Raw genomic sequence first — 15,335 nt, forward strand, 5'->3', positions numbered from 1 at the left:
CTAACAGAAAATATGGAGTTTCGAAGGAAAGGATTGATTTTATAGAAGAATGCAAGTCGTCTACCACAAATAAATAATATTTGTCTTCTTGGAAGAAATGGGTGGAGTTTGTGAAGAAACATAAGCCCACTTCGATTACAATGGACTTCTGCTTGTCATTCTTTATGACATTCCATGAACAGGGTCTGGCTTTTATAACTATTTCCTAATGTAAATCGTCCCTAACCAGACCTATCACTTACGCTTTTGATATAGAACTCAACAGTGAACTGTTCAATAAGATCCTTAAGTTTGTGCTAAACTAAGTTCGAATGCTCCCCCCAAATCCATCTCATGGTCTTTGGATAAAGTATGGCACTTAGCCTTGTCAATCGATAACCATTCTGCTTCTTTGAGGGATCTTTCTCAAAAATTGATCTTTTTACCAGTTATGGTAAACGTATTGGAGTAATGAATCTGATAATAAAGCAAATAAAACCAATCATCTCTCCATGGGAGTCATGCTAGAGAGAAAGGAGGACGGAGATACAGTAATTTTAGCAAGGTTGCGTATTGATCATACAAACTTGACCCATAACTTTTGAATGTGCACATCTCACGAAACTGTCCCCAAGTAAAGTGAGTGTGGCACTATTTTAACCATCCAACATATAATTTATGAATGTACTGTTTTTAAAACATCGGGATTTATGTTTTAGTTAGAAAAATTTAGCTAACATTTTATCTGATTCTGAGTATTTTTATGTTTGTAAGATTTTAATGGTTTTAAGAATCATAGGGTTGATAGATAAAATTTAGATATCTATTTATCATAGATTTTAATCTCCAATTTTTTTAATCAATAAAATTTAAAATACTTTCATCTTATGAGTTTATTCAGGCCAGCTGTGTACGAGTCAAATTTGATTATATGGGACTGGTAAATCTCCATCACTTTAATAACAGAAGGAAGATCTTGATTCTCAAAATCTCATATGAAATAAATCAATCTTTTACTTCCTTGCTAATCTGGTTCCTTTTAACATTTTTATACTTTATATATCCTACTATTACCCCCCACGAGACCCATTAACTTCCAAGTGTTTTATTTCCTTAAGGGTTTTCTACGAAGTTGCCTCCTACCCCTCAGATTAATCCATTAAATGTTATGGGAAAGCTTGGTAGTTGATAAAATTTGCTATATAGTAAGGGACAATCCCTTAGCCACTCCCATGTTGTTCTATCAACTGAGTAGCACCAGTTTTGTATTACAGTATTGCAAAATTCTTTATGAAAGATTGGAGATATAGTAACTGTCATTATGAATTGGCAAAAGTTAGAAGTAATTGTTTTTCCTACATTTATGCTACAAATTTTTAACATTTTTTTCCTTTTCAGACAACGTTCCCCATATTTTCAAATTCTTCTGTTCAAGATGTTTGTAGTAAGCTTCATTCGAGATTGGCAGAGATGGGGGTCAAAGATGTTGAAGTTGAGCGTCCTCCAAAAGGAATGGAAGAAGAGTATGCAACTCTCTTGACTCCTGATGCAATTCAATTTGTTGCAGATTTAATTAGACATTTCAATGATCAAGTTGATGTGGTAAGTAGTAATTTCCTTTTACAGTATATAGAGATCAGTATTTAGCTATAGTGGTGACTAGTTCTATCACTACTACAAACCCTTTAGCTTTTTATTAGGGAATATACTTTCAGCAAAGCTGGAAGACCAGTCAGAAGACATTTAGTGAGATATAACTACCCACCCCTAGTAAGTGTGGTGGTAGGGGCTAGTACCGGCTACTCCACTTACACACACACACACATACACACCTGTGTTTTATTATCACTTTTTCTTTTAGCTCTGTTGAGAGAGGACATTGTCTCTCTGTCCTGCTATAACCATACTTGTCTGGTCATTTGACTACAGGTAATCTGTTTTTCTATTTCTCTTTCCAGGTAGGAAGGTTGCTGTTAAGGTCAGCATGCAGACTTTTCCTGGACCTGAAGGGCAACAATGCGGCACCTTCATGTCCTTTGTCGAGACCAACTCTCACTCCTTGTGCCCGTCCTGCAGAGGGCTCATATGCAGGCAGGATTCTCCCTGCCCAGAATATCGGGAGTGGCCTTCCTCCCAGTGGGAGAGATTTGGCAGACAACATAAGAAGTCTAAGAGTGATTCAGCTCCTTTTGGTTCCTCCTCGAAGGCGAAGAAACCTCATCTTCCTTCTTCATCTTCTCAATCTCTTCACGCAACTTCTGCTCAAGCGGTCTTCCCTGGGGCATGATCGATTAGAAGCGTCTTCTCAATCTCTTCACGCAACTTCTGCTCAAGCGGTCTTCCCTGGGGCATGATCGATTAGAAGCGGTGGCCGTTTGATCCTCAAACAATCCTTAGGATTAGAGGACTCGGCCGCTTCCCCTAGCGAAGCTGCTCTGCCCCTCGGCCAAAGGGAAGTCTTTCTCCATTGACAACGTTCTTCAGCTGCGGCCTTCTTGGGGATCGCTGGTCCCCCGTCGAAGGGAAGTCTTCCTGAACTGATCCAGCTAGGGGCACAGAGGAGCTTACACTGGCTTCCTCAGAGGTTGACCTTGGTCTTGTCACTAAATGTGGCAATTAAATAATACATGATGGGAGACAGGGAATTAGACGACTTATACATCTTACGAGGATTCATTGTCTAAGTTAATTTTTGTAGAAACATGAGCAGAAATCTTCTTCAAAGTGAATAAATGCTTCTTGTTAATGACATAGTCAATAGAACTCTAATTACATAACAGAAGAAATATAAGTCTCTCACTGACTTTTAAATTACTGGAATAGTTTATCGTAAAATGATGTATGATCATATTACATAGGATCAATTCTATAATGTGATTGATGAGTTTATCATAAAATGATCATGATTGTTAATAAAAATGGCTCGCTTTATAATTTACAGACATACTCGGATGAACGGACATAAAGGGGAAACGGTTATATGAATGAGATTCATACAACAAAAAAGGACTGTTATTGGACGTCTCGTGGCGTATCAACACCAGCCATGGCTGAGATAAGCCTACCATGGCGGATGTGCCTACTAAGGGTTGCCCTCTCACAACTTGAGCTTGACCTGACCCTGGATCTGACTGACTTCTCTTGGCATTCCAGCGGTTCCTAAGGTTTGCACATTATGAGGGCTTGTCTGGTCTCTGGGTAGTGGTGGCAGGTGATGCAGCAGCATCAGACCGGTTCTCTCCTCCCTATCGTCCCCTCTTCCCGGTGTACCTGTTGACGTGGACACAGATTCAGTACACTTGCTTGGATCAACAAATAGTTTAGAGGACATGATGTAGCTCAAACTGCATCTCGCACTACCCAGGGATCGGGGAGATGAGGTCATAGGTTGACAACTGCAGCCGTACTTCCTAACCCAGTTAATGGCTGTTTTGGCATTTGTCTAAATTATCATAAATTATTCATTTAAGCAAACTTATCCGCCATCCCTGTCCACCTTGAAGTCCTACCTTCAAGCAAAATGAGCTCAATCACAGGTGTGTGAGGGGGGGTTGGTAGCAAGCTACCCTCCCCTACCCCCGCTAAATAGTGGTATGGGTAGTTAACCCTCGTTAAAATGTAATGGGCATCATTTCAGCTACGCCGAAAGTAATACCCCTATTAAATAGGTAAGGTTTATATAGTTAGGAAAAATAGAAATTATCTACGAATGTCATGTTTCACAAAAACAATTCCTAGGAAAATCAACATCCACTCCCCATAGATACTTGCGTAGTCCTTGGTTATACAGTACCTGGATCCACTACAGTCATTACTAAATAGTGATAATAGTGATTTTTAAGTATGGCCATAATGCGCAAAGAAATCAAAAGAAAAGAATACCATCATTGAACATCACCAACATCATTAAACATTATGAAATAGCATTTAATATCTATAAACAGCTGTTTGTTCCGTAACTGGAATACAAACCTACGCTATTTATTAAGGGCATTACTTTCGGCGAAGCTGAAAGGATGAGCCATTAAAATTTAGAGAGGGTTAACTACCAATCCCGCTTCCCCTCCCACTCACACACCTGTGATAGAGCTCACTTTGCTTTTGGCTGAGATGGTGAATGGTCGTTGCCGCTCTTCATCCTCGCAAATTTTTTGACCGTCATTAATGCTTTTTTGCTTTTTCTTTACAGTGTGTGTGTGTATCTGCCCTGGTCCTCAAGGCCTCTCCTGGGGTACCTTCAAGTCTGCGGAGGACACTGATCCTCAAACTCTTATCGCTACCTGCAGAGGTCAACGGTGTGATGTGGCTAATAAGTGTATTGAATGTCAGGAGCGGTCTGCCTCCCTGTGGGAAAGGTTTGGGTGACGTTGGAAGAAGATGTCTAAGCGGAACTTTTCTCCTTCAAAGGTTTCTTCGAAGCAGAAGAAACCCAAGGCTTCTTCTTCTGCTTCCCGACCTTCCTCCGAAGCTCCTGCACGTTGGGCCTCCTCCGGGGGACCATTAAGTAGAGGAGTAGGCCGCTTAACCCCTGGACAACCTCAGTCCTCGAGAGATGGTGCTGGTTCCCCTAGCGAAGTCGCCCTGCCTTTCCCCCCTGGAGGCATCCATAACCCCCCCCCCCCCCCCATTTTACAGGTTTGGCTGTCCTTGTGGTTATTAGGTCTAGCCTCCTTGCTGCAGCTTCTTCGCCGTGGTGCTAGCACGCAGCATTTGTTGATGTCTGAGTTAGATCCTCTGGCCCTTGTCGATGTCGTGGTATTGGAGGTGTCGTCTGCGGATCTCCGTGCCTACGTCCTGGCTCCTCTGCCTCTTCCGCCAATGCCGAAGACTGCGCTTCCTCCCTGCCAAACATCCTTCGAGGGGGAAGCAAAGTCCGAGGCTAGTCTCTCCTACGAGTGCTTCTCCTTCTCGAGAGAGTTCACTCACAGAGACTCCTCTTCGCCTGAGAGGTGCTTCTTTGCCATCGGTGAAGAGGCACCTCTTTGGCTTGTCAGCCTCGTCATCGTAGCCCTCCTCGGAGGAAGAGCCTCCTCGTCCAAAGTCATCTAGTCCCTGCCTTCGTCTACCTCCAGACCTCCTGACGACGCTACCCCGAGTCCACGAACCTCGGTTCAGGACTCTTCTCCCGAGGATCGCCAGTGATCCCCTTCAGAGGATGTTCGCCCTTCTGAAGAGCTCGTCCTCTCTTGTGCGCGTCAATCATCGACTCTCTTATCACCTGCTTGTCCATCTCCTGCTCTGTCTTCTGGTTCTCGACTCATCACTCTCCGTCTCATCGCCTGCCTGTGCGCCATTCACCTGCGTGGGTTTCTCCTGTTCGTTCTAATGATCTTGTTCATCGTGCGCCTTCTGACCACTGTCGCTCACCAACTCGCTAGGCTCCCACTTAGCACCGTTCCCCCAAGGAACGTGTCACTTTGGATCATCGTTCATCTGGCCGCGTGGCTGCTGCCCATCGCCAAACCTCGCAAAAATCTCCAGAGGTTTCTGCTATTGACACCAACACAAACACTCCACGTCAGTAGTCACTCAAGCATCAGCATTCGCTGCATTAGCACGTTAACAGATCGTCAGGCAGTGCATTCCCATTGTCGTCAATCTCGTCAATCACCACCTACGCGTCAACGATCTCTGAAGCGTCAACCTGCATTGACTTGCCAACGCTTGCCATCTAGGGAACGTTTGCCATATCAGAAACGTTTGCCAGCTCGTCAGTGCTGGTCAACGCGCAAATGTTCGCCTGCACCACAGAGCTCTCCTTATTAACCGTCACCAGTTATACAATGCACTCTGACATGTAGGAACTCGCCAACACATAGGAATGCACCACAACCTCGCCAAGCGTAGACAGAGGTCGATATCCATCATCCTCCGCCAACTTCCAAGAAGTCCTGCCATCAGATAGAAAAACTGGTAGGTGTCCACAATGATAAGGAGCAGGAACGGAAAGATACGGGTTTGCCCTCCAGACCATTAGTCCTCTCACCTAGGAAGGGAAGAGTCTTATCCCACAGGTCTCCATTGCCCCCATTCCCCTCACCGCAAACACATTACAGCACGACCAGCGGGGAAAGAGAGAAAGGGCACTTCCGGGGAATTCAAGATTACAAAGGTACCTGCAATCAAGGCGGACCCACAGTATCCGACGGTCCCAGAGAAAACTTCTCATAGGGAACCGAAGCTACCCTTCAGGGGATCTTTCTGACAGCACCAGCGTCAGCAAATAACCCTGGTTCGACGCCATCGTCAGGGCAGTTGTCCAAGCTTTCGGGCCTGCCCTCTTAGCTCGCTTTGCGGAAGCCTCCGCAAGCTTTCAACATCCTTTGGCCCCAGCGGATGCTTGGCAAAGAACCTTGGCTGTCTCTCCCCTGTAGAGGAAAAGAGAAGTCCCAGATACCATCTCATCTTCTAGGGTGAAACTGACTCCTGTGAGGCCATCGACAACAAGGCCAGGCCTCCCTGGTTCTCCTTCCACGCTCTTTCCTGGCTCACCATCACCTCAGCCCAGGGAACCCCACGAGGAACATGTTCCAGTCTACTCCCTTCCACCTTCGGAAGAAAACTCCCCTCGTGGCGAGAACACTCCACCTCTGAAAAATGCCAGGAAGCCCAGAACATCCAGGCCTTCCATGTTGGAAACTTACCTTCTTCCTAAGACCTTGTCAAAGTCCTCTTCGAGGACCTCCAGACTCGCTGGAATAGTCAGCCACCCTTGAGATGACTGCGATGCACCCCGAGACGAGCTCTCAGTACTGGACGAAGGAGACTTTGCTGCCAGTCCCACTTCAGATGGGGAACAGAAGGAGTCAGAACATGCATTCTGGCAGATACTGACTCTGATAAGGGTTCTCAACGGGTTTTCTGACCGAGAGATACCCCCCAGGAGGGTAAAGACACAGTCCTAGACCGTGCCTTTGGCACTAAGAAGCCCACAAAGTCCAGTGCAGCTTTTCCCTTGTCTCAGGGGCTGAAGAGTGCATGGGCTAAGATCACTCTACAGCTCTCCGAATTCTCCTTCTCCCTTCGTTCGGGCTCCTCCCACCTTTTCGCGTCCAGCAAAGGAGGTATTATAAGGTCTTGGACGAGCCTCGACCAGCTCTTCCAATCCACCACTCTCTGGAAGAGCTGACGAAGGGGATCTCTCTAGAGAGACTCTCCAGCTGTTTAGTTGCATTTTCAGTGACAGATCCTCAATCAAGGGAAGGTCGCGAAGTATCCCTTACAGGCTAATTTGTGGCTAGATCTATGGTTGGGGTCCTTGGGAATCCTGGTATGGACCGAGGATTCTTCTAAGGAAAGTACCAGGAAAACTATGGCAATCTTTCTCCTTGCGGGTACCCGCACCATCGAGTTCCTATCCCACCAAGTATCAAACTTGTGGGCTAATACCATCCTCAAATGTAGGGACTCTGTATCCAAGAGGTTCCATCAGCAGATCCCTAATGCTGAGATTGCGAGGCTCAGGAACTCGTCTCTTGAGGTTTCTTCGTTGTTCGAGCCTAGGGACATTGAGCATGCTGCAGAGAGGTGGAGGAAGTCCCACCAGGATTCTCTCCTCCATAGGGCCTTGACATCCCAGCCCTTAGACCACCAGCTCTTCCGTAGCCCAACTAGCCCAAAACCTCGACAAATAAGACAGCATTGCCTAAAAAGCCCTTTCCTACCAAAGACAAGAAAGGCTCAAAGTCCTCCAAGGGAGGAAAATATCCTAGAGGGAGTGGCTGCAACCGCAACTGCAAATGCTTGGATAGGCACTCCCCCTGCTTGTCCACCAGTGGGGGATTACCTACAAAGTTGGCGGGACAGTTGGAAGCAACTAGGGGCCGATCCCTGGACAGACACCGATTTGTTCAGGGTATCGCATCCCATTCATGTCGTCTCTCCCTCCCCTGATCAAGGATCCAATATCGATGGGATCAGCAAAGGGGCTAACCTTTCTGGCAGAAATCCAGACCATGGTGGAGAAGGGCGCTCTCCAAGAGGTCATCGACGGGTCCCCAGGCTACTTCAGTCAACTCTTTTTTGTGAGAAAGGTGTCTGGAGGCTGGAGACCAGTCATCGACCTCTCGGCTCTGAACAAGTTTATCAAATAAACTTCGTTCAGTATGGAGACGGCAGACATGGTCTGACAAGAGCTAAGATCACAGGACTTCATCGTGTGCACACTGTACCTCCAGGATGCGTACTTCCAGATCCCAATCCATCTGTCTTCAAGGAAGTACCTAAGATTCAACCTAGACAACAGAAAATACCAGTTCAGGGTACTGTGCTTCGGACTTTCCACGGCACCCCAAGTCTTCACCAAAGTGTTTGCCCTAGTGTCGTCTTGGGCACACAGGATCGGCATCCGTCTCCTCCATTATCGGGACGACTGGCTAATCATAGCAGACTTGGTGGCAACCCTTCTTCAACCCTTCTTTCAACACTTAGAGAAACTTCTGAGGCTTCGTCAAGATCTGGGGATCATGGTAAACCTTGAAGACCTCCCTGCTTCCCTCTCAAAGACTGGTATACCTAGGTATGGTCATAGACACCAATCTGCCCAAAGCCTTCCCATCAGACATGATAATGAGGCTGAGAAAAGTTGAAAGACTTTTCAGATGAGAAGAACTCCCTGCCCAGAAGTGGCTGTCTCCTCTAACACCTATCATCCTTTGCCCGTCTAGTTCCCAACGCCGCCTCAGGGTTCGATCCCTCCAGTGGCGGCTCAAGTCCAGGTGGAATCAAGCTTTCGATTCCCCTGACACTCTGATCCCTATGGAACCAGCGAAACGGACTGACTTTGAGTAGTGGGTGGCAGACAAGAATCTGTGGAGGGGCGTATATCTTCTCATCCTCCCCCTTGATTTGATGCTGTTTTCAGACGCATCAAAAGAAGGGTGGGGGCCCCATGTGTTGCACCACACGACTTCAGGACTTTAGTTTGAGTCAGAAAAATACCTTCACATAAATCTCTTAGAGATGAAGGCCTTCTTTCTGGCCCTTCAACACTTCCATCAGTTCCTGACGGGCCACTCAGTAGTGGTGATGAGCGACACCACCACGTTAGTGGCTTAGGTCAGCAAGCAAGGAGGTATTTTTTCACAGCCCCTATACCATCTAGCAGTATAGATACCGAGATTGTCCGAGGTCCACTCAATACCAGTATCAGCACACTTCATTCCAGGCAAAAGGAAGGTGCTCGCCAACAAATAGAGCATAGCATCTCATATGGTTAGTACCGAGTAGTCTTTGAATCATCTAGTAAACAACAAAGTCCTGACTTTGTGGGTTTCTCTGACGGTGGATCTCTTTGCAACGGCCCTTAACTTAAGGCTCCTGCTGTACTGCTCCTCAGTCCTAGACCTCAAGGCTCTCTGGCAAGATGCATTCCAACAACGGTGGGACAACTTCGACGTTTACGCACTTCCCCAATTCTGTCTGATGAGGAGGGTACTCAAAAAGGCCAGAACATCAGTCAACCTCTCAATGACCCTCATAGCTCCACTATGGATTCATGTGATATGGTTCCCGGACCCTTGGCAGCTCCTGATGAAGCTCCCAAGAGAACTCCCGCCACGACACGATCTATTCAGACAACCACACTCTCAGTATTTACCACAAAGTCCTATCTTTGCTACGACTTCAAGCCTGGAGACTATACAGCATCTCCTCACTCTGAGAGGATTTTCACAAGAAGTTGCGAATAGGATGTCTTGATACCTGCGGATATCATCAGGAGCAGTCTACCAGGCAAATTGGAATGTCTTCTGTGGTTGGTGTCGTGGAAGGGGTATTTCTCCACTCGATGCCTCTATTCCAGCAATAGCAGAGTTCTTTGTGTATTTGCGTGAAGAAATGTGCCTTTCAGTTTCGGCGGTAAAAGGCTATCGCTCTGACTTGAGCCTCGCTTTCAAACTGAATGGAATGGACATTTCCTCATAGCAAGAACTTTCCCTTATCATACGTAGTTACGAACTTACCTGTCCTCAGTAGGAAGTAGGGCTTCCTCCATGGAACGTGGCTTGAGTTCTCAGGGCTGTAAAGAGACCTCCTTATGAACCATTACGCTAGGCAACAGATCACCACCTGACTTGGAAGACGGTGTTCCTACTCGCCCTAGCTTCAGCCAAACGAGTCGTCGAACTACGTTGTCTCTCTTACGACGTTGCCCACTCAAGGGGATGGGGGAGAGGTCAACTTCAGCTTCGTCCCTGAGTTTGTTGCCAAGACTCAGAATCCAGGGGTGGTGGATCCTAGACTCAGTTCTTTCTGGATAACGAGCCTCCGCTCTGTAACAGATGACCCAGGTCATCTCTTTGCTCAGTGAGGCGTTAGACTTTTTTTTTTTTTTTCACCTAACCCTACCTGAGAGCTCTCACCATAACATACATTCCTACCTATTACCAGCTGGTACCTCTATTTCTTTCTTAGGTTAGGTTCCTTTCCTACGCAAGCAGTAGATGTTCTTTGCTTGCTAAGTAGGTATCACCTAAGGAACCAGGTTACACAGATGTTGTTTGACCTATTCTTTAAAACTAGCCTTAAAAACTATCACAGTTGCAGCGAACACACTGATCTTAACACGACTTTTGCTGCAAACTCTACCAGCGACCATCTCCACTCAACGGGGACCAAGTTCTTCTGACTCCGGAGAGAATGTCAATCTGTCAAGCGTCGTGGCCTACGACACCAAGTGATATCGCCACCGCCCGACATGACCATGTAGTTCGCGTACATGGACAGCCCACCTTCCAAGATCTTGACTGTCATCATGTCAAGGTCGTTCATTTGCTTCTTTAGCCTCTGGCAGAGGCTGATGATCCCTCTGGACAGTACACCTCGCCAGTTTCCAGTAACACCCTTAATTGAGGGTACTGTCCCCTTCAGGTCTTCGATGGCCTTCTTGATACAGGTGGTGTTATACTTTGATACCTTAGCGGCAACAAAGAAGTCGAGGGACCTTATATTGGCGTCAGCATTTACCTGGCAATCTCTTGACTATTACATCAATGTCTTTCCAGACTATTAATTCTGGTTTGCGGAGCCCTTGTCTTGTTGAGACCTGGGTTTCGCTCAACGTACTAAACCCTGCTTCTATTGCCTTCTTTTTAATGGAGCACCTAATCTTGTCGTGCCTTTTTATTCTCCATGGCTGAACTGCTGGACACGTCTGCATGATGTGATGCAGGGTACCGGGGGCATTACAGCCGAGATCGCATCGGCTACTCTGCCTCCGGCATTGTCAGTGCTGTTATGGTCGTGATTGCCTGAGCTACTGTTGCTGATGGATTTTATACATATCAACAATAAGGTCCCCTTTTGCATGGTGTTGAGGTCAGGTCTTTCTTGCTGTATGAAAAGAGCTTCCATTTTTCATGGCTGCCTTTCCATGAAGAACAGTGAGAAATGGCTCTTTGAACAAAAGTCCTAATGGTGACAGTTTTGTACCTACTAGGGCTCTCGTTATCACCATTCAGACACGGGCAAAGGTTTGTTGGTTTCACATAAACGGAGGTGTTGAAGCTGTTGTTGGTGTTGTTGGTTTTCTCTACAAACGGCTAATGAGGAGTGCATAGAAGAGCTTCGATGCACTTTTGAGGAATACAGCTCCCTCAAGCTCCCCCTCAAGTACTACCTGCTAGGACGTCTTCCGTTCCCTGCCTGCAATCAAAAGGGATGGGCAGTTATCCATCCATCCATATACCAAGGCACTTCCCCCAATTTTGGGGGGTAGCCGACACCAACAATGAAACAAAACAAAAAGGGGACCTCTACTCTCTATGTTCCTTCAGCCTAATCAGGGACTCAACCGAGTTCAGCTGGTACTGCTAGGGTGCCACAGCCCAACCTCCCACATTTCCACCACATATGAAGCTTCATAATGCTGACTCCCCTACTGCTGCTACCTCCGCGGTCATCTAAGGCACCGGAGGAAGCAGCAGGGCCTACTGGAACTGCGTCACAATCGCTCGCCATTCATTCCTATTTCTAGCACGCTCTCTTGCCACTCTCACATCTATCCTCCTATCACCCAGAGCTTTCTTCACACCATCCATCCACCCAAACCTTGGCCTTCCTCTTGTACTTCTCCCATCAACTCTTGCATTCATCACCTTCTTTAGCAGACAACCATTTTCCATTCTCTCAACATGGCCAAACCACCTCAACACATTCATATCCACTCTAGCCGCTAACTCATTTCTTACACCCGTTCTCTCCCTCACCACTTCGTTCCTAACCCTATCTACTCGAGATACACCAGCCATACTCCTTAGACACTTCATCTCAAACACATTCAATTTCTGTCTCTCCATCACTTTCATTCCCCACGACTCCGATCCATACATCACAGTTGGTACAATCACTTTCTCATATAGAATTCTCTTTACATTCATGCCCAACCCTCTATTTTTTACTACTCCCTTAACTGCCCCCAACACTTTGCAACCTTCATTCACTCTCTGACGTACATCTGCTTCCACTCCACCATTTGCTGCAACAATAGACCCCAAGTACTTAAACTGATCCACCTCCTCAAGTAACTCTCCATTCAACATGACATTCAACCTTGCACCACCTTCCCTTCTCGTACATCTCATAACCTTACTCCTACCCACATTAACTCTCAACTTCCTTCTCTCACACACCCTTCCAAATTCTTTCACTAGTCGGTCAAGCTTCTCTTCTGTGTCTGCTACTAGTACAGTATCATCCGCAAACAACAACTGATTTACCTCCCATTCATGGTCATTCTCGCCTACCAGTTTTAATCCTCGTCCAAGCACTCGAGCATTCACCTCTCTCACCACTCCATCAACATACAAGTTAAACAACCACGGCGACATCACACATCCCTGTCTCAGCCCCACTCTCACCGGAAACCAATCACTCACTTCATTTCCTATTCTAACACATGCTTTACTACCTTTGTATAAACTTTTCACTGCTTGCAACAACCTTCCACCAACTCCATATAGCCTCATCACATTCCACATTGCTTCCCTATCAACTCTATCATATGCTTTCTCCAGATCCATAAACGCAACATACACCTCCTTACCTTTTGCTAAATATTTCTCGCATATCTGCCTAACTGTAAAAATCTGATTCATACAACCCCTACCTCTTCTAAAACCACCCTGTACTTCCAAGATTGCATTCTCTGTTTTATCCTTAATCCTATTAATCAATACTCTACCATACACTTTTCCAACTACACTCAACAAACTAATACCTCTTGAATTACAACACTCATGCACATCTCCCTTACCCTTATATAGTGGTACAATACATGCACAAACCCAATCTACTGGTACCATTGACAACACAAAACACATATTAAACAATCTCACCAACCATTCAAGTACAGTCACACCCCCTTCCTTCAACATCTCAGCTTTCACACCGTCCATACCAGATGCTTTTCCTACTCTCGTTTCATCTAGTGCTCTCCTCACTTCCTCTATTGTAATCTCTCTCTCATTCTCATCTCCCATCACTGGCACCTCAACACCTGGAACAGCAATTATATCTGCCTCCCTATTATCCTCAACATTCAGCAAACTTTCAAAATATTCCGCCCACCTTTTCCTTGCCTCCTCTCCTTTTAACAACCTTCCATTTCCATCTTTCACTGTCTCTTCAATTCTTGCGCCAGCCTTCCTTACTCTCTTCACTTCTTTCCAAAACTTCTTCTTATTCTCTTCATATGACTGACCCAATCCCTGACCCCACCTCAAGTCAGCTGCCCTCTTTGCCTCACGTACCTTGCGCTTTACTTCCACCTTTTTCTCTCTATATTTTTCATACTTCTCTATACTATTACTCTGCAGCCATTCTTCAAAAGCCCTCTTTTTCTCTTCCACTTTCACCTTCACTCCTTCATTCCACCATTCACTGCCCTTCCTCATGCTGCCTCCAACAACCTTCTTGCCACATACATCACTTGCAATTCCAACAAAATTTTCTTTTACTAACTTCCACTCCTCCTCTAAATTACCAGTTTCTCTTACTCTCACCTCATCATATGCCATTTTCAACCTTTCCTGATATTTACTTTTTACCCCCGGTTTTATTAGCTCTTCAATCCTCACTACCTCCCTTTTACATCCACCTACTCTATTCCCCCACTCTTTTGCTACAACTAATTTTCCTTCCACCAAAAAATGATCAGACATACTGTTAGCCATACCCCTAAACACGTGCACGTCTTTCAATCTTCCAAACATTCTTTTAGTTACCAACACATAATCCATTAATGCCCTTTCTACTACTCTTCCATTTGCCACTCTTACCCATGTATACTTATTTTTATCTTTCTTTTTAAAGAAGCTAGCACTTATTACCATCTCTTGTTCAACACACATGTCTACCAGTCTCTCACCACTCTCATTTTCACCTGGTACGCCATACTTACCAATGACACCTTCTACCTCTCCAGCGCCCACTCTAGCATTTAAGTCACCCATAACAACTACATAATTCCTTCTACCCAGTCCTTCTACACACCTAGTTAAATCATTCCAGAACTCATTCCGCTCTTCTTCACTTTTCTCACTACCTGGCCCATACGCACTGACAAACGCCCAACATTCCCTACCCAACCTAACCCTTACCCACATTAACCTAGATGATATCTCCTTCCATTCCACTACTTTACCTGTCATCCATTCACTCAGCAATAACGCCACACCCTCTCTCGCTCTTCCCCTTTCAATCCCAGACACTCTACCAGACATTTCACCAAACATCACTTCACCCTTTCCTTTCATCTTTGTCTCACACAAGGCCAATACATCCATCCTTCTACTTCTAAACATACTTCCAATCTCACATCTTTTACTCTCTATCGTACTACATCCACGCACATTTAAACACCCCAAAACTAGAGTGCGGGGAGCAGTCACTCTCCCCCCAGCTCCATCTCCTTGTCGATGTCTCGCAGGAATTTTTAATAGGAGAGGGGGTTCCCAGCCCCCTCGTCCCGTCCCTTTTAGTCGCCTCTTACGACACGCAGGGATAACGTTGGCGCTATTCTAATTTTTATATGCCCCCGCGGCCACAGGGGGCAGTTATACCTCACTAAAACTTTTATTGTTGATTTCAACTTTTACCAAAATATATATCCATAGTAAAGAGCTCAAGATTTGTATAACTGTAGTTAGGAAAAATACAAATTACTTTAGAATTTTTCTTTTGATGTTAAACAAAGTTATAAAAGAATTGACTAAATTATGAAACTCAAAAAGGATTTGATATTTTACTATCAGTGACTGGTAATGGTAATGAAGAACCTAGTATTGATACATATTGCAATATGTTTTTCAGTTATTTACCTGAAAATACATATAAATTTAGAATTATTAGATACCCTG

The 15,335-nt window shown here is 45.5% G+C and overlaps 1 protein-coding gene across 1 annotated transcript in view; it reads left to right on the top strand.

Moving 5' to 3' along the window:
* Positions 1-15,335, top strand: part of LOC137623637 (malate synthase-like) — a 177,630-nt gene that overhangs the window by 38,336 nt on the left and 123,959 nt on the right. The window contains exon 2 of the mRNA XM_068354470.1: positions 1,378-1,581. Coding sequence (XP_068210571.1) covers positions 1,378-1,581 — 204 coding nt within the window. The remainder of the gene's footprint in view (positions 1-1,377; positions 1,582-15,335) is intronic.

This window comes from Palaemon carinicauda, chromosome 30 (genome assembly GCF_036898095.1).
Source record: "Palaemon carinicauda isolate YSFRI2023 chromosome 30, ASM3689809v2, whole genome shotgun sequence".
Lineage (NCBI taxonomy): Eukaryota > Metazoa > Arthropoda > Malacostraca > Decapoda > Palaemonidae > Palaemon > Palaemon carinicauda.